General features: G+C 36.6%; 2 protein-coding genes across 2 annotated transcripts in view; one reads left to right on the top strand and one right to left on the bottom strand.

Moving 5' to 3' along the window:
* The window catches only part of LOC134805022 (suppressor of lurcher protein 1), a 349,546-nt gene that overhangs the window by 265,046 nt on the left and 63,994 nt on the right, over positions 1-20,506 (top strand). The window contains exons 9-10 of the mRNA XM_063778313.1: positions 1,531-1,653; positions 2,556-2,627. Coding sequence (XP_063634383.1) covers positions 1,531-1,653; positions 2,556-2,627 — 195 coding nt within the window. The remainder of the gene's footprint in view (positions 1-1,530; positions 1,654-2,555; positions 2,628-20,506) is intronic.
* Positions 17,945-20,483, bottom strand: LOC134805142 (uncharacterized). The gene has a single exon (XM_063778446.1). It carries the CDS (start codon positions 19,922-19,924, stop codon positions 18,542-18,544), a length of 1,383 nt encoding a protein of 460 aa, XP_063634516.1. The 5' UTR covers positions 19,925-20,483; the 3' UTR covers positions 17,945-18,541.

Below are 20,506 nucleotides of genomic sequence, written 5' to 3'. Positions count from 1 at the left end.
CTAACGCCGTGTTATGATTACCAGCTAAAATAAATTGTTTAGCCTTAGAATTAATATTTATAAATATTTTTGATACTCTAACCTTAAAAACAAACAGTAACTTTACCGATTTTTGATATTTTCCTTATGGTTTCTCTTTGTTATTTTGCAGGCGCGTAAATATTTTGCCAGAAAAGATACACAGGTTCACAATAAATAATAATCCGCACTTACCAATAATGTAATATTCCATTCAAGTCCTGTATAATATTTACTTTTACTTTTACCATCCACTATAACACTTTATTGTCGCCATTACTATATTACGAATGAACAAGATTGACATTTTAGTTTCTTAAATGATTATTATTCTCTTGTAATTCTTTCTTATAACTCATTTAAAACTTATATTCTTATATCGTACTTATAAGAGATTATCTGTAGTGTTAAGGTTTCCTGTTACACCGAAATATAGCTGTAATGCAGCTATTATGCAGCTTATGTATTGCTTATACAGCTACTCTACAGCTCTAATAACGCCAAAGGCTGTATAATTTGGGCCCTTTTTTTACTTATAAGGGCTGTATAAGCGCTTATACAGCCTTTGTACAGCCTAACTGTACAGCTTATAGTATACAAATAAACTTTAATACAGCTTATATACAGCTTGCAATGCTACTTGGGTGTCGATGTGGAAATGGATTTATGGAGGGCGTTCAAACTGATTTTGGTTCTACAATACCATATGAAATAAAATTACTTAATATAAACGTTATGGGACATTAATATCACTTTTTGGAAAAGTATTCCAGAGTGGCAGATGCTTTTGGTGCGTTGTTTCATCCACTTTTTATTGATGCTGACTGTACACATCGCAGGATTGCAAAGTATTGACACAACAAGGCCCTAAACTTTATATCGGTCCCCTTCCAATGATTAACCCTTCCAACCTTATTTTACTGCAGCGCTGTGCAGTGGTAACTTTCCTACAAAAATAGGAGCACTGATTCCTTAAAGGACATTATCATTGACTTTATAGGCTTACCCTACATCGATACGATAACGTACCTATATAAATAGTTTGCACAGAGTACGGCGACCTATTGATTGTTTAGGAACTAGTATTACTTTGTCGTGATAGCGAGCCGCGGCATGCCACTGAATGAGTAATGAATGGTCGTTCAATTATCCATGACTTTGCCTACCTTTGTAGCCTACTCTGTATAGCGCGGCATGGTGCCTAGGAACACTAAACTGCTATGTCAATTTATAGGCATTATTTCAGCTAGCACGTGGTATATGAATCGATTTTAGAAAATAATACCATTTAATAAAATAGTGTCCTGTTTTTATGGAAAGTTGTGCAACTTAGCACAATAACATGGCTGAGATGATGATGATGATGATGATGATGATGAATATGATAATTGATAATACCAGCGAAAGCAGGTTTCTTCATAATAGTATTTCGGTTGCCGAAAACTTAATGGTGAAAATCATTCGGAAAAAAATAGGAGGAATTCGCAATTTCTATTTAACACTTTGTCTTAGGTTACGAGGTGCTCTCAACGGGACCATCGCTGGTCGTGCAGTTCACCGCCAACTCCGCCACGCCGGGGCAGGGCTTCGCTGCCACCTTTCATTTTCAGCCGCCTCCTGACTCTACGGCAGCTGGTATGGTCAATTAAATAATTAACGACATACAGTCGCCATCAGATATGTCGGAACTGCCAAGGTGCTCATAAATATCTCAACACGTCTCTATTGTCAAGGCGCTACAGTGCGTGTTTAGATATTTTGAGCACCTTGGCAGCTCCGATATATCTGATGGCGACTGTACGATAGGTACTCAGTTTCATCGTATATATTTTTTTAACTATTCCGAAACTTTCAACGCAAAGAGTACCTACCTAATATAAAAAATTGAAATCAGAAACATCAGATGCAAAACTTATAAAAATATATTATATTTCTGAGCGAAAACATACTTAATTTTGTTAAATTCTTATTCAATTTACATTCCAATTCGTTGGAAGCGTCTTGTAATAAATGCGACCGATCCGGTTAAATTTGCGAGCAGAGCCAGCAAGGTATGAATAGGAATTTTGGCTAAGGTCCAGACGGCCCCTTGTGCTTATTTCAGAAGCACTGGAAATAGCACCCTAGTTTTATTTACGAGTTCTACGAAATATTAATACTTACCTAGGCAATCTTAAAATAAACCTTATATCTAACTTTCTTCCCACGCTATGTAAAAAAATATAGTATGTACAATAAAATGTATAGTTTAAACAATTAAGCAATTTTAATATTTATATTTTCTTGTATAAATATAATATTATGTAGAAATAGAAACGGTACGTAAGTACTGGCCTAAGAATCTTGCTTTGCACGCCATCTATTGAAAATCGTCTGCACTGAGTGAAATTCTGAAAATGATGTTGACTCCGCTAAAGCCGGTTGAACCGTTGCTATCCGTTTTATTATTTTAAGTATGTGACGTGAGATGGCGCTGTTTCCTCATGACCGTTTATATATATTTTTAGAGCACCGTACAAAATTTTGTTTTGTTACAGATTCAGATCGTTTGCTGAAATTAAGTTTTGGCAAGGTGTTCGAGTCCCTAGGGCCTGAAGTGAGCGCAACAAGTAAGTGATATTATTATTTTTATAAGTATATAAGTAAATAAGTAACATGTATGGAATCTACTATGCTACGCTACCTATAAAACCTAAAAAATAATTACATATATACCTATTTGGGTTTGGTATGATCAAGCCGATGAGTGATGTTATTGGAATCAAATTATATTAAACGAAATTTAACCAAGTATGTTCCTAGGGTAGGTACCTAGTTAAAGTTCCGATTTAGCCAAATGACTAAACGCTTACACGAAGTAGGTAGGTATGCTCGATAGAATTTGAGCTCGAAAATGTCTGTTAAATAATGTTCGTCTCATCTATATTTGTATAAATTAGTATAACAATGTATTTCTGTATATTATGGTACAATCTCCTTTTACGTGCCTTAATATTTCGAGGTCATTTTAGCTGCAAGATTAAGTATTATGAATACACATCGGTAACTCGTGGCATTTAGGTAGCACTTAAAAGATTAGTTTAATTAATTTCCTTTTTTTACAAGCTTTTATTTAGTTTCACCTGACCGTTGTCTGTCTGTCTGTCGGTCTGTAATCAAATCTTGCAAGTTAAATTTGATCCACTTCCCGGTTTCAGATTGAGCTGAAATTTTGCATGCATGTATAAATCGGATGACAATGCAATATTATGGTACCATCGAGCTGATCTGATGATGGAGACAGGAGGTGGCCATAGGAACTCTGTGATGAAACAACGCAACCGAATTGCGTTAGGGGTTTTTAGAATTGTCTCGATGAGTATTAGTTGTCTGTCGTAAGAAAAGTACAGTCAGCGATAAAAGCTTGTATCAAAAATGAAATTTTTGCCATAAACTTATTTAGTGATTTCTTTTTCTCGACTCGTATAGGAAGAACATTGCATGCACATCACTAGTCTGTGCCTGCTACCTACCTAAATGCCACGAGTTACCGATGTGTGCTCATCACTAATCTTTTAAGTGCTACATAAATGCCACGAGTTACCGATGTATAATTATGAAATACAAATCATGTGAATGTTCCTTTTTTTTTACACAATTTGTCATTTGCATTGTAACTACCTACTCGGTTTAAACAGATAAAGTGGTGTCGAGAAAAAGATGGCAATCGTGTACTATACTTCCCTCATACAACTTTTATCGAGCACAAAGTTCCGCGATGCTGCGATATTCCAATGCTATCCGGACTGCGCCATTGTTTCTGCCGAGCCAATACAATAGAACGCAAACACTACGTCTATTACACGGAGATCTAACCTCAGTGTTTGTTTAGTGATCGATAACGTCTAATTATGTAGACATTCAGGGATTGAGGAGTTTCTTAGACTTAGGCTCTGGGAGCTGTAGGTAGACTTCACGAGAAAAACTAGATGGAGAAAAAAATCTATTTGATTATGGAATCTGCTCACGAAATTTTACCAGAATCGGTTGAGCAATACGACCCTGTAGAGGAGAACATCCGCACATACGAAAACATTTTTACCGAGGCGGAGACGGACACCTTCGCTTTCGCTCGGTCAATGATTGTGATTTTTTTATTCATCAAGTGACAACGGGGGTACCCGTTTTGGTAACGATACGTTCAAAAATCAGAATAAAGGAATTTAGAAACTTGTACAATTAAACCACGATAAAACTGTGTCAAATATCACTGTGTACTCGTTAACTAAGCACGAGGTCTACTTAACTAACACCAAGAATTACCACATTTATGCATGTACATTTTAAAATATGAAGAAAGAAGTGCAATAATCTCCTAGTTGAAAAGCCAGAAAAATTTGAAGTTGTTCACTTTACAGCATTCTGTTTAATTTTACCTGAGCTTTAAATGGAAACGCATCTATTTTCAATTTCCAATTGATTGTTTACAGGGCCCTATTTTGTGTTTCGTTGTGAAATACTAGTTTACACATATACTAGGTATAGGTACCTACCTACATAATACTTACACTACAATGTAGGTATTTGTAAAAAATACTCTAGTAGGTAGGGATGGTTAATGGTCTCCGAGATGTTAAATATGTGTTGTTCTTTACGACACATTTATTCAATTTAAATTACCGGAATAACATAATAGCACTTTCCTGGCTGAGTAGTAAACAACCTATCTAAAAGAGATTTTATTACCTGCCCAAAACTAGAAGATTAACGCCAAAAAACCGCACTAAGAGTAAAAAGCTGTGTCAAATCACTGTGTACAGTGTGTACTCGAACTACTAAGCACGAGGTCTACGGAACTAACACCAAGAATTACCACATTTATGCATGTACATTTTAAAATATGAAGAAAGAAGTGCAATAATCTCCTAGTTGAAAAGCCAGAAAAATTTGAAGTTGTTCACTTTACAGCGTTCTGTTTAATTTTACCTGAGCTTTAAATGGAAACGCATCTATTTTCAATTTCCAATTGATTGTTTACAGGGCCCTATTTTGTGTTTCGTTGTGAAATACTAGTTTACACATATACTAGGTATAGGTACCTACCTACATAATACTTACACTACAATGTAGGTATTTGTAAAAAATACTCTAGTAGGTAGGGATGGTTAATGGTGTCCGAGATGTTAAATATGTGTTGTTCTTTACGACACATTTATTCAATTTAAATTACCGGAAAAACATAATATCACTTTCCTGGCTGATTAGTCAACAACCTATCTAAAAGCGATTTTTTTACCTGCCCAAAACTAGAAGATTAACGCCAAAAAACCGCACTAAGAGTAAAAATTTGGAATTGAATTCCGATCATTATTTCGGACGCTATACCTCCTTCTTTCCTTAAAACTACAAATGACAAGTAATTAAAAAGCTGCCAACATAGCAATTGATGTAGTTACGTGTTGTATCTACTTAAGTAAAATTTGCACATTATATATCTCGTGGGTATATAGGTCACGATTTTACATATATTCTGTTTCACACAATATTAGATACCTATCTCATATTCACTGTTTACCTACTCTACATACCTCAGTCATCATTCAAACGCGAAAACGCTGAAAAATAAATAAATCAAACTCATACGACCTTTTACTTTACACCGAGCTGTGTTAAATGCATCTTGCTACGGCAGCGGCGGGCAAATAAAACATCCCGCTACGTATAAATAAGTAAACTGGTTGCAGTAGGTAGTAGTGCAGTTTATGTACTGTGCTACTAGAGACAGTAGCCTATCTGCAGCCTGCAGGGTCGCAGAATCATTTTATAATTAGTGTTCGATGTTTAAATCTCAGATGAGTCAAACGCAATGACTACTCGCCCCTGCAACAAACTAATTTAGGGTAGGTGAGCCCTTATAGCTTATTGTAATTTAACTCTGTCCTTCAAGCCGTAAAGATGTTATCTGTTTAGAATCTTTTGTTGTTATTGCATTTCATTTTGCATACCTACGTAATTAGCGGTTTAGTTTAACAATAGATAACAATGTCATTCATCGTCAGGTAGTCTCTCAAGTGGATCCCGACATTTTAAAACCATCCAACTGTACTCAGTAGTGACGGAGACGTACTTCATTATTTCATTAAGCATGCGGATTGATTGGTCTGGCCCTAGCCTTCATTTCTATTTGAAGTTAAAGTACTCTATGTAAATATATTTTAGTCTGCTTGTAGCGGGCGCGGTGCACAGAGACCAAGATTTTCTGGCCGTGTTGTAAAGCTCACACAGGAACTGAGTTTATCGCTTACGTTGCTACTCCTAGGGTCCACCACATAAACCACACCACATGTGTAGTCTCCAACAAGAATCCAACTTCAAATTACTTTTGAATAACAATCCTCTTGATACTCCTGTCCAACCTCTACTTGCTTGTTATCAGAGTCCTTTCTAATTGTAAACCTGACTAAAATTCAAAATTAAACCTGACCTAAGTGTATTTAGACCTATGTACCTAAGTAACTATAACTACGTATACATACTTATACAAATTATACTTATTTAAAAAGTTTTTTTCAAAAATCATAACGTTTTTAAATTAGTTGCTGTCGAAAATTATTTTTATCATAAAATGCATGCCGTTTCACTTTTTTAATATTACTGTCTGTACCTTTCTTTATACAACCAATTAACTTATTATGTAGATAAAACGATCCTAAACACAACGCGATGTTTTTTACAAAGTTCCTGTGGCCAAACTTACTTTCTCCTCTCCTGTGGATAATTATTAACATTGGATTGTCAGCAAAATGTCACACTGTCTAACGAGCATCAGGACCTGGCTTAGAAGCTGCCAAGATTTTACCTTAACAAACTAACTTAACTAAGCTTGCAAAACTACGAAATTGGAATTATAATTCACATAAAATCTTGTACACCTATCTTATCTACTGATAGATAAAAGATTATATCAAAAATGTAATTTTCATAAAATGACGATAATGAAATGCGCTCACCGTAGCTTATAAATGCTTGCGATTGACGAGCTGTCACCTTTTATTTTGAGGACGCGTGTTACGGTAAACGTACTAGTGCTCGACATGCTAATGCCCAATAAATGACACCTTGTTGTCATTAACAATGACTTAAGTTTCAAGAGAACATGTACTGGGACCGCGTCGAGCACCAGTACGTTTACCTTACCTACTTTCTTTTCTTTATTTTCATCTTAAACGGCTTTGTGAAACGGAGAAATACCTGTCACAGAATGCACCTGTCACAATTTTCCTTGCAAAATGCAAATGCCTCACAATTTACGCGACCCCTGGCTGTTTTAGAAGAGATTGCATAATTCTCTAGGAACTTATAAAATGTTTGTAATATAGGGAACTTATTCTGCCGTGTCACGCGCATCTCATGTAACTTTAAAAGTTGAGTTTCGAGATAATTACGTTTAAAGTTTTAAAGATTCAAATGCTGTTAAGGATGACTCACGTTAGACCGGGCCGTGTCCGCACCGGAGCTTCCGGCGCATCGTTTTCTATGGAAAACATCACGTGATCGCCTGTCATGTCATAGAAAAGTAAGCGCCGGAAGCTCCGGCCCGGACACGGCCCGGTCTAACGTAAGTCATCCTTTATCGTTGACGGTTCGTCGTATTTTTTTTATTTTTTCTAATCTACATGTAGGAAATATGGTCACAGATTAGGCCCCTTAATTTTTTTTTCGCATTATTGAATAGTTTTCATTTTATTCGAATTAAATGATTTCGCATGATCAACTCTTCCATACTATAGTGGTCACCCGAAGTCATGTAAGTCAAGTTACATGACATACGCGTGAACAAACGTGACACGTTTTACTATACCAATATTGTTGTCGTATAAATCAAGCGCTCGGCCAGTCATGCCTAACTCCGGTAACTTAAGAAGCAATGTTGATATTTTGGTTGTGTCAGTCATACAACTCAAGTTAACTGAGTTGTGCCTGACGCCATCGGCAAAAAAATGGAGTTACATGAGTTAGCCATATGCTTTTCTCAGTAAATAATGAAGATTTTCAAAATTTTCTTTTAGAAGATATATATTTAATGGTTTTTAAGACGATTTAGACTGGTTATCCGTAACTCATGTAACTCGAGTTAACGGAGTTTGGCGTGACACGGCAGTTATAAGAAAAATAAATGATCAGCTAGTACTTTTACAGCACCCGCTTATTGTATATGTAATACTTATACGTCGTAGGGTAGGTCAGAAGGGACGCCATGTTCAAATATTCGAAACATACTCGTACAATTATGCTTCACCGGTCTGAGTAAAATAAAGCGAAATAAATAAATAAATATGGATGTAGAGTAAAAGTACACACTTGCAGTTCCCTTATGGAATACAAATTGAAATATACAAAAAATACGGTTAGATTGCCTTTGGTTGCAGTTTCGCACGGATATTTGTATTACTTAAGTATATAATTATGGTTTAGTACCTAGTGCTTGATGGCTAGACCGATATAGGTAGATGGTGCCTGGTGCATCGAGTCTGGAGCTGACTGTAAGCGCCTAAGTTTCTGTACTATTGCTAAAGTTAATCATGCATTAAAGGTTTTTTTTTCGTTCTCAGCTCCATTCAAACATAAGTACTACCTACACCTAGCAGCAACATCTTTATATAAATACCTACGCGTGATATGCACGGCCAAGCGAGTGATATCAAAATGACGTTCATCAATTTGAACGCTTAAGTACTTACGAGTAGTTAAAATCAATTATTATCGCACTTGAATCAGAACAAGATATCCTTTTAAATTTCCACTTTGTTAAAACAAACACAATCAGGTACTACGTACCTATCAAAAATTCATTCTGAACAATCAAATCAACAGAAACGCGGAAACTGCGCGCAAAGTAATAAAATATGGAAAAGGTCAGCGCATGAAAGCTCGCAGCTTTTAACTAGGTACCAAAAACTAACCGCCTAGCAATCAAAACCGCAGGGGGTGGAGGCGACTCACGGTCAGCGGCATTCGTGTTTTTCACCGGCAAGTCTATGCGAAATGGAGAATTGGGATGATGGCACATTGTTAATTTCATATAAAAGTGATAAAGAACCATAAATAATTTTGATTTTGTATCTTGCCGGCTTGCTGCCTGTGTAACGTTCGAAATACTTTCGCATTGCATTGCACCTTAATTGCATTATATATGTCTAAAACGCAAATTTGTTACAATTTATGAACAAATGCTGAAAATATGAAAATTGCTTCTAAAAATCCTATAAGGGTTCCGTTTTTTCCTTTTGAGGTACGGAACCCTAAAAATAAGTCCCGTCGGCAATATATATGTAGAAACCAAATTTGTTAACACAGATTATATAATAGCTAGTTTACGTTAAAAAAAATATTAGTTTCAATAAAATGATCCGATTTTTTTTTGTAATTAAATGCCTCTTTACATGTCTGAGGCACTTGCATGGTTCCTGTAGTGTTAGCTTAGGCACTTAATAACAACTCGTTGGGCCGAGAATCCAGCCAGTTCGGAGCAGTGCTTGTCAACTAAAAACAAACTTTATGAAGAGACCTTAAGCGTAATATTAGCGCTCCTACTGGTATGTACATAGCGTTGTGATAGAGCTATAATGTATAATATACTAAATAATGTATCTTATATTTAGTTTAAAAAAAGTTCTACAATATATAATATGCTATTTTTGCTTGATAAAAAATAGTCTAGTATGGCTTTGGTCACTTTTTCTTAGTATATGACATTTATTTCAGTTTATAGTATGGGTTTGCATATTGTTACTGGCGACTTACGGTAGATGTCGCTATGCGCCTTGCTAAGGCGTGTAAACAAAAAGGTAGGGATGGAAAAATTCGCACGCTTCTGGTAAGCTTCGGTAGCTCAATTGGTTAAAAACAATTGGACCGGTGTTCTAAAAGGTAGCAAGTTCGAAGCGGTGAATTCTTTATTTAAAAAATATTATTATTTTAAGCTAAACAGTAGTTTAAGTTAAGATTTATTGTTAAATTTTTTGCCTGAATCGACTGAAAGATATTTTTTACATTATTTTATGATAAGTTGTTGCCTTTAAATAAATCATTCATTCGATAACGAATGAAAACGATGTTAGGAAATCTATTTAATGTTGTTCTATTTCATTATCCCATCCCTATGCATAAAACAACTGTAGCTTGTTTGTCCACATTATGGGCTCTGGTTTGTTCAAAACGCGGCCAAAGTTAAAGAAGCAATGTTTGCACACCACCGCGACTGTGCTTAATTCAGCTGTGCACTCGGCAAACTTCTAGTTAGTTGTAGTTCGCATTCATTGAAGCGAGTTGAGTTGTCGCAGTGTCAATACAATGATTTAAATAACTTGAAGCGTTTCTGGACTTGACGTGTTGAACTGTTTTCACTGACAATAATGGTTTCACCTTTACAAAATTTAATACATTTAATCAAGGTGTACGGTTAGTAAGGGGTCATCCATTAATTACGTCACACATATTTCTAGGTTTTTTGACCCCTCCCCCCCCCCCCCCCCCCCGCCCCTCCTTGTCACATTTGGCAAACACCGCCCCCCCCCCTGCGTGACGTCACATTCGGCAATTCGAATTAGGTATTATTAATATTATTTCAAAATATTTTTGATAAAATAAATATTAGTAATTTCAAACACAATCGATAAGGAAAGAAAAATAAACGAATAAAAACGATTATCGTTTCAAAAACTCGTTATTTAACTTTACAACGATTAAAAAAATAGGTTACTGATGAAGTTAAAATGACGTCACGAAGTTTGAGCCTTGGCTGCCAATTTTACATGAAATGTCTTTGGTGGGATAAAGTTTACCACTCAGCATCCCAGTACTTCAGAAACATCCACAAAAATACAGTATCTACAATAAGAAAAACTAGTAAGTTATAGCAGCGCATGGCGGCGTCTAAAATGAAGCGAAATTTACATATTTTACTTATTCTTTTACTACATATTTCACTGTCCTTTTTTGCTATGTATTTTCTGAAAGAACGTTCATTTTAACGCTGAATTTTATATAAAATAAACATTAAATTTATTATGGCATAGCTTACACATTCTTAACACGGACAGGTATAGATTAAAACAATGCTTCGTGGTGTAAAGCATAGGTTATACACCAGGAAGCGTTGTTTCTATACATGTATAGGTATAAAGAGAATATTATATATATATGTACCTCTATAAGTATTTGAAAGGGTTTTGCCATTGCATTATTGTATACGCCGACATTAAATAGTATGTAATGTACCTATGTAAGATGAAAAGTATAAGCTCCGCATAATAAACAAGTGTTTACATTAGGTCACTGTTTATTTTTACTTTACAACTACGTACATAAATTCAGTTAGGTACCATTCCCTTGTCAATATCAACATCACTAAATCCTTCCACCTCATTATTAATTGTGGTAAATGCAGTGTAAATACCAATTACTCGTGCTAGTGTAATTGGCGCATAATATGTAGCTGATTGAATCCCATCAGGTAGGGTTTGATAGCTGTAGACAATCGGGTATGTGGGTCACCAGCAGGTTAAATAATTGAGATCGCCGGCGACGCGCGCCATGTTGCCTCGCTTATCTCGGGAGCTCGGGTCTAGGCATCGATACGGAGGTTAGGCATCGCAAACACGATATAATTCGCATTACAGGGCTTGTTGGTTTTATTATACCGTAAGACGGGGTGAGTAGGTTTCGCGGGGAGAGGTGGGTTATGAATGGTGAGAGAAGGTTTGAGAGGGGGGTGAGAAGGGATTTTAAGGCTACTGCTACAAAAATAATGTATTCCAATTTAAAATGGAGCTATAGTAATACGCATAATAATAAAAAAATCGATCCAACAATCTTCCAAAATCACCTTTGTATGAAAACCCCTCTCACCCCAAATACGAGGCACTACGGGGTGAGGTGGGTTTTCCTCTTTATCGTCAAAGTTATGAAATGGAACTACCCAAAATAAAATAAAAACTAAAATACAAACGTCCGGAACACTTATTATATACACCATTCAATTTTCATATGTAAAAATAAAATGTTATCGAGGTTTGAATTTCAGTTTTGACCCTACTCACCCCATTTTACGGTAACTATTGAGCTAATTGGGGCTACAGTCAAAACTAACAGCATCATTGAAATACACATTGCTTAAACACCCATTCACCTATTTTAACTCAGTAAAAAAAATATAATAACGGACCTGCCACTTAAGCCTCTACAGCAAGAAGGTGCTGGCAACAAACCATGACCTCGGTTGGAAGCCTCGTCGCCAACAATGTAGTGTAGTATAACCTACTACGAGCATCCTCCAGGTTTCTGGTGAAAAGTACGTAAGATGATGGCTGCTAGTGAACGGTCGAATGTAAGGACTTTAAAAATAAGATTGATTTGGAATGGAAAGTTAGTTGAAGTATATTATATGAATCAGTTTAAAAGGTTAACCAAACGATCTAACACTTATTATTTGGTCAATAAAAAAAAATTAGCTATCCAGTTTTTACCTTATGTAGCTATGTTCGAAATTAAGTATAGAGTTGCTGTAAATTGATTTGATTGAAACTATGTTCCTTTTTTTTATTAAGGAACGTCACGTTTACAGTAACCCTTATTCACAGCGACAGTATCATAAAGCACCATTGACGGATTTGCAGATATATCAGAATATGCAGTGATCAAAAGCTGTCCTCGTCAAAGACGAACCAGTGCTGTGGGTACAGGAGACCTAATTGGATAGGTACAAAATAGAGAACAAGGTTACAAAACGATGTTTCTTTGTATTGTTCCCATCAGATAATATACATTCTTACGTACGAAATATACGTTCCATAATCCATATCCTAATTACCTACTAAAATTGGTACCCACCTAACTTAAATATTAAATCTGTTACCAAAATTGAATTTCCAAATAGTATCGAAACGGTATCAGAACAAATGCAGGCAGATACATCTATCGGTGAGCGGTGCAACCAACGCTAGGGAAACGTTTTTCTAACGTAGGGCTTGGTAGGACAGTATACCAGCGCCATCTAGTGGTGAATAATAGTGTAACATATTAGATTTAGATTACCTAATTTTCCAAATGTCAGGTTTTAAGAATTTTAAAGTGTTTTAATACCTACATTCTATTTTATTTTTTTATACGTGATGATCAAAAGCCGAATTTCCTAGTGTTTATACTTAATATATTGCATCGGTCTATTCAGCCACCAAAAACAATGTCTCTCAGGTGTTACATCATAAATCGTCTGCTATAGACGCAAAGCGCAATGATAATAAATCTATTATGTCCTAAAATTTGGATTACGTAGCAGTGGCGGCGCGTCTATATTGTTCGTAGCCAAGCCATAGCTAACAATAAGTTGCCCTTCCTTTTCTTCATAAGTTTAAAGATAATGGCCCAAGAGCCTAAATATCAGACAAGCCGATGGGAATCGAGTTCTATGGACGCTCCGCCACTGTTACGTAGTGTTATCCAAACGGAAACTGTGTGACGTTTAGCGTCGCATGAAGTAGGTAGATTGCAAAATGGGACGAAAGAAAACTAACCAGAGTAAATTTTACGAAATATAATTTAAAAAAAATAAAAAAAACTAAAGGAAAGACAAGGTCGTGGATCTTTTCTGAGCTGGCAATTAACAGTGGTGAAACGAGTCCTTGATAGGGGTCACTTCCCTGCACTACGTCGCAGAACGTCGAACTTGGAGGTGGCCGTCTTCAAAAAAAAGGGTTCCGGATCCAGCACGGGAACCTTCCGGAACGAAGCGGAGCATGCGAATTCAGGTTGGTAGGTTCCGACACCAACCCCAGACTTGGTCCCTGGAATTCCGGTAAAAATGGCCATTTCAAGAAAAGTCCAATTTTGTACAAGTGACTGCGACATCCGGATTTTAGGCCAAATTAATGCGCTAATGAGAAAGTAGGCTGGTGTAGTGAACCCCAAAGAATTAAAAGGTGATCAATGATGTGGCAGTCACAAGTAGAATCATCATTTTAAATTTAAAACAAAGAAGAAAGTGAAGTTAAATTTACTAAATGTACTTCTACAACTAAAAGCTTTATTAATGCATGTCAACTACAATTTGGCATGTAATTTTATACATTTAAATTAGAATTAAGCCTAACTTTGATTATAATCTACAAGATTTTTATAAAGTGGGTAGACTCATATTTCCAGAAGGTTCGAGAAGCTTGTTATTTCCAGCGTTATTTTTATAGGAAAATTACAGTTAATAAGCAGATAGTGATAGCCAAATGTACCCAGAAAGAACTAAATGAAAATGTGATGGCAAGAAGAAAATGATTCCTTAATTTACTACTATGAAAGTTACCTTTCTCTTAAAACTACAAAATATTCAAAACACTCACCCTATTTGGGGAAATACTGGAACTTAACACATTTAATATTAGAATAAATTTTACACCATATTAAAAATTTGTCACATCATGACTGTAAAATTGTATCTTTGAATTTAGTCGATTTGACCTCTCGCTGTCAAAGCCGTGGTAGCAATGTCTCGGACGCGTATGTGTCTCATTAGCTGGCCGGTGCACATCGCTTATCGCGAGCCGGGTGACGTAGTCCTTTGTATTCGCATCTAGTTTTACCTAATAGCAAATGCAGTCGTCAATTCTGTTTGTTCGTAGATTTATTTTGTATATATTAGTTTTCAAGGTTTTTGTGTATATTTTTTTTAGATAATAAGTATGAAATGTGTATTATAGTAGTTTATAGTTATATTTAGGTTTAAGTTTATTTCTTATTTTGTAGAATTTTAATTGGAAATAACGGTAAACCATTACATACCCCTCTTTTTAGGTTAGGGTTTTTGCTAGGAAAACCCGCTATTTCTGTTGTCTACTCAATAGATACACTAGTCATCATTCAGGCTTCAATCTCAACATACACCTCCTCTTCATACATGCATCACACAGCCAAATTTAATAAGCAATAAACATTTCTATATATGTTTTTGCGTCCTAGCAGATTGAGTATTATACTTACGATTGTATAAATACTCTCATGTATTTATTAATGGTTCTTAAATATATTAATCACTAACCTCAGTGGTCTAGATCATACTACAGGCTGTTTAGAAGACCTGATAGCCTACTGATAGGCCTGAAATTCACAAACCGGTAGAGGTTTACAAAGTATAAATAATCTAATCTAACAGTTAGTGTATTTAGAGTATGTGCCAGCGCTTATACGTCAGTTTCATGAGGCTAGTGAATAAATTTAGACAGTTAATGTAGAAATCGTACATAGGGGACTACTTAATCATATTAAACTTTGTAGTTGGTGATCTTAAAATCTTTAACATGCCAGTTACCTATATTCCTCCCTTGCATGTCTTCTAGTTCGTATACTAAATTAGACTTTTTAGCAACGATCTTACATGGACAATACTTCGGTGCAAGTTTCTTCGCAAACATGTTGTTTTTGTCGCTAAGGTAGAACGTTTTTTTCCAAATAGTATCGCCAACTTTAAAATCATGATCTTTACGGCGTAGGTTATAGTGTTCGCTATTCCTAGTATGGGCTTGCACTAGAGAAGATTGAACCTTATCAAAAAATTTCCGCAAATGACCTAGATTCTCTGCATATTCATCTCTAGGAGTAAATATTATGTCGTCATCTAGTTCTGGGTCAATATAGTGTAAACCGCTAGTGACCAATTCCCGTCCATGAACGAGAAACGCGGGGGTGTATTTTGTTACCTCATTACTGGATGTGTTCATAGCGAATTGAATTTTAGGTAGATTGCAGTCCCAGAACCTATGGTCGTTTTCAATGTAGGATGATACTGCTGTAATAATCACTTTGTTGTATCGTTCTACTGTGTTCACTTGCGGAGTATATTTAGGCGTAAATCTTACGTTAGGGACATTGTAGTCATTAAACAATTTCTTTAACACGTTACTTGTGAACTGCTTTCCATTGTCCATAAGAACAGTACTAGGCACGCCGTGAACTAGGAAAACTTTTTCCTCGATTAACTTAGCTATTATCTCGGAGGTTGCGCGACGAATGGGAAATAATAAACAGTACTTCGAGAAACAGCATGTCACAACAAATATAAAAGTGTTCTGTTTTCTCGATGGGGGTAGGGGACCTATGAGATCCATGCTTAACATTTGAAAAGGGCGTGAGCAGTCTTTAGGACGGCCCATAATGCCTAGAGTAGCATGAGTAGCATGCTTGTGAGCACAGCAAATATCACAATTAGAAACAAATTTAACTACATCGCGATGCATGTCCTGCCAGAAGTAGTTTAAAGAAAGCCGTTTATGTGTTTTATATATGCCAAAGTGGCCAGCGGTAGGTTCTGAATGATTTTTACTAATAATGTCGAGTCTAAATTCGAGGGGAATGACTTCTTTCCACTCGAACTCTCGAGTTAAAGGATTTAGACTTTTTTTAAACCTAAATAGTCTGCCGTTAGTTACTTTGTAATTTAAAAATGAAGTAGGAGTGTTTTGGCAACCGTTGTAAATATTTAGATACCACGAGTCGCTTGTAGAATAAAACATGTCAGGACTAGTTGGGATCTCATCAATCTCGGCAATAGCAACAGAACGGGAGAGACTGTCTGGTACTACATTTTCTGAGCCACGACGATGCTTGATCTCAAAGTTGAATGAGGACATACGAACTCCCCAACGGGCTAAACGACCCGTGGGATTATTTAGATTTAGAAACCACTTAAGTGACGAGTGATCGGTATACACGACGAACTTTTTGCCGTTCTCCAAGTAGCACCTCCAGTGTTCAATCGCTGTAAGTACTGCAAGTGCTTCTCGTTCTGTTGCGCTGTAGTTACGCTCTTGGTTAGAGAGAGACTTACTCATGTACGCTATAACCTTCTCTTGATTGTCTATGACCTGTGTCAGGACCGCACCCACGCCGTAATCGCTCGCATCTGTATGCACTTGGAACGGCTGCGTATAATCCGGGCACGACAATATAGGAGAAGATACTAAGGCTTCCTTTAGCGTACGGAAGGCGACTTCAGCATCGGTAGACCAGTTAAAAGGGGGTGAGTTTTTAGCTTGTGAAGTAAGTTTATTTAGAGGTGCAGCTATAGAACTGAAATTTGGAATAAAACGGCGATACCATGATGCCGTTCCAATAAACCGACGAACTTCCTTGCGATTAGTAGGAGTTGGATAGTTAATGATTGCCTCAATCTTTTCTGGGTTCGGTTGTAGTCCATTTCCATCTACTACATATCCTAAATAACTCAGTCTATTTCTGAAGAATTGACACTTTTGGTAACCAATGGTTAAGTTTGCCATTTTAAGTTTCTCTAGAACTCTAACTAATAGGGAGATATGTTCTTCAAAGGTCGATGAGACAATGATAATGTCGTCGATGTAGACAAAGACTTTATGCTCAAAATCAGGCCCATAGAACAACATATCAACCAGTCGTTGTTGCGTCGCTGGAGCATTGGTTAAGCCAAAGGGCATAGAAACAAACTGAAAGGTACCACGCGAAGGAATATAAAACGCCGTTTTACACCGGTCTTCTTCCTTAATAGGAATTTGCCAAAAACTCTTTGACAAGTCTAAACTAGAGAGATATTTAGCGTCACGCAGATTGTCGAGTATCTCAGAAATGTATGGAATACTGTAAGCATCCTTGATGGTAACTGCATTCAATTTACGGCTATCTAAGCAGAATCTCATTTCGCCATTTTTTTTAGGTGTCAACAGAACAGGGGACGACCAAGGGCTCTCGCAAGGTTCTACCACGTTTTCACGCAACATTTCATCAAGCTGAGTGTTTAGTATTCTTTGTTTTTCAGGAGACATTCTGTAGTATCTTTGTCGAACAGGAACAGCATTACCGGTATCTATATTGTGAGCAATTAGAGAAGTGCGGCCTAGACCACGTTCTTCATATGACATGTTACGAAACTGCGCAGTGATATGATCAGCCGTAACTTTTTGCTCAGGCGAAAGATGATCATAGTCACATAAGTGTGTAGGTTGAGGGTCTAGTGATAGAGAGGCTAATTTATCAACATCCCTAGGTAAAATTACGGAATCTAGTTTTTTAGGAAACAATTCGAAAATTCTCCAGAAGTCCATGCCTAATATCAAGGAGTTTTCGACTTCTGGTACGACGTAGGCCTTCAAGATGTGGGTTTGATCTAAGAACGAGACAGGCAGATTGATCATACCAATATTGTTTAGTCTATGCCTGCCAGCTGCGAATAAATTTATCGTATCCGTACTGTTGAGCTTGAAACCCGCATCCAAGAAAACTTTATGATAGTTATTACCTAGAATTGTATAACCACTACCCGTATCTAACAAACCATGGATAGTTTTACCATTAATCTGAACTGAGACATACGGTCTGTTATGTATATTATCTGAATCGTGGATTGCAGTGACTGAATAGCAAGTGAAAAATTTAGATATGAAGTTGAGCCAAGATTTCCACTCTGAATCACTAAAGTTTTCACTAGATTTTTTAGAAAGATTATGTACACTACAATCCACTGAATTTAGTTTTTTGCATCTTTAGGATTACAGGATTTACAATCAGGATAGCGTACACCTTTATTACCACATTTAAAACAGATAGGGAAGTGTGGCTGTTTGCATTCTTTCAAAGAGTGTGTATCAGTGCGACACCTAGGACAGTACTTACGCGAGTTACTAGCAGTGTTGACATTTTTTGTACTGTTTGCTGTCGCTTGTACAGCATTAGTAGTAGTAGGCTTTTCCTCTGTAGTTTTAGATTTGTTGTAGTTGTAAGAGCTCGAGTAGTTAGGATATTTGTTTTGATTATAGTAGTTTTTCTGTTTTTCATTTGAATTTGTATTTTGGTAGTTTTTATTTGTGTAGTAGATATTATTTTTATGATATTTAGTGTAGGCAAATTCTGGGGCTAGAGTCTCAGAAGTCACCCTAGGCGGTTCATGAAACAAGGATAAGCGTGACTGAATGTCCTCATAGTTTGTGCAAAGGGTTTTTAATGTCTTTAGGTCCTTGATCTCAGGTGAAGCGGCTAGGGTGCTGGCATAACATGGCCGGATGTTATGTAAGATAATTTCGAGTTTTTCTTCCTCAGACAACGGTTTAACCAATCGCGAAAACATGCCATGCATAATAGACAAGTAAATAGAAATGTTTTCTTGTTCCCCTTGCGTACGATATTTTATTTCATTAGTCAGGCGATAGTCGTAATTCTTTGGACTAAAGTCTTTTTTTAATAGGACGACGACATCGTCCCAGCTTTGAAAACTTTCTTTATTGCAACGGAACCAATGTAATGCGTCATCAGTGAAAATCTCGTAGGCAAACTTCAATACACGATCCTTTGATATATTCCTAACCTCTACGAATTCTTCAACTCTTTGAATGAAAGAAAAAACGCAGGCTTTTCCAGAGTACTTTAGTTTTGCCAAGTCAGAAGTCAGGTTACGATCACAGTGGAGTACCGCCGTAGCTTCAGGTTCCAAAACTGAGACTGCATTTGCATTTGAGGTTGATGCCGGCCTCAACGTCGTAATTTCTTTGTATTGGTTGTTAAAGGTAGTGCAATAATTTTTGTGCTGGTCAACTAACGTGGCACTAACGTTTGAGATACGCCTTAATCTGTGATATATGTGGTGTAGTAGATTTTCGGTACGCAAGAACAGGGTCTTATCAAATTTAGATTTGAGGGATGCTAGCATCGTTTGGGATTTTGTTAGACTGTCTTTAACAGCATCAAGGTCAACCGCAGGCTCTAAATGTGATTCCAAAATGTCCTCAGGAGGTATGGCCAATTTTACTATCTGGCTTCGGAGGTCCTGCACCGAACCAGTTGAACCACCTCTAAGGATCACCTCATATTCAAGCTCAGCTTTTTGTAGTGACAAATATTTAATTGGGTACGACATGTTTAAATCTTAACGTAAAAAGTGTGTGTTTTGATTACAATTGATTAAAAAGCAGTTAGGTTTAGTTGCTAAGTAAGTGGAATGTGAGATACGATAGAATTTTAAAATTATTTTAAATCGGAATAAGTGAAGTGTAGTGTTTTTTTTTTTTTTTTTTTAAACAAGAATTTTGCTATAACTATATGAAGTGAGAAACTGACAACCACGTACCAAACAACTGCTCAAATCAGACTTAAAAACTAGATGAATTACAAGTGCTAATATTAGAAAGCCACCAACACCAATGAAAACCAAGAGGAGAAAAAGGCCAAGGACTTGCTTCAATAATGCACAGCTCAGAAATAACCAGTATGGGCGCCAATGTGACGTTTAGCGTCGCATGAAGTAGGTAGATTGCAAAATGGGACGAAAGAAAACTAACCAGAGTAAAATTTACGAAATATAATTTTAAAAAAATAAAAAAAACTAAAGGAAAGACAAGGTCGTGGATCTTTTCTGAGCTGGCAATTAACAGTGGTGAAACGAGTCCTTGATAGGGGTCACTTCCCTGCACTACGTCGCAGAACGTCGAACTTGGAGGTG

Source organism: Cydia splendana, chromosome 2 (assembly GCF_910591565.1).
Source record: "Cydia splendana chromosome 2, ilCydSple1.2, whole genome shotgun sequence".
Classification (NCBI taxonomy): domain Eukaryota; kingdom Metazoa; phylum Arthropoda; class Insecta; order Lepidoptera; family Tortricidae; genus Cydia; species Cydia splendana.
This window is presented reverse-complemented; position numbering and strand designations above follow the sequence as displayed.

What these genes read in the sequence shown, in the direction of transcription:
- LOC134805142 (XM_063778446.1), bottom strand. Translation starts at nt 19,924, where the DNA reads ATGTCGTACCCAATTAAATATTTGTCACTACAAAAAGCTGAGCTTGAA.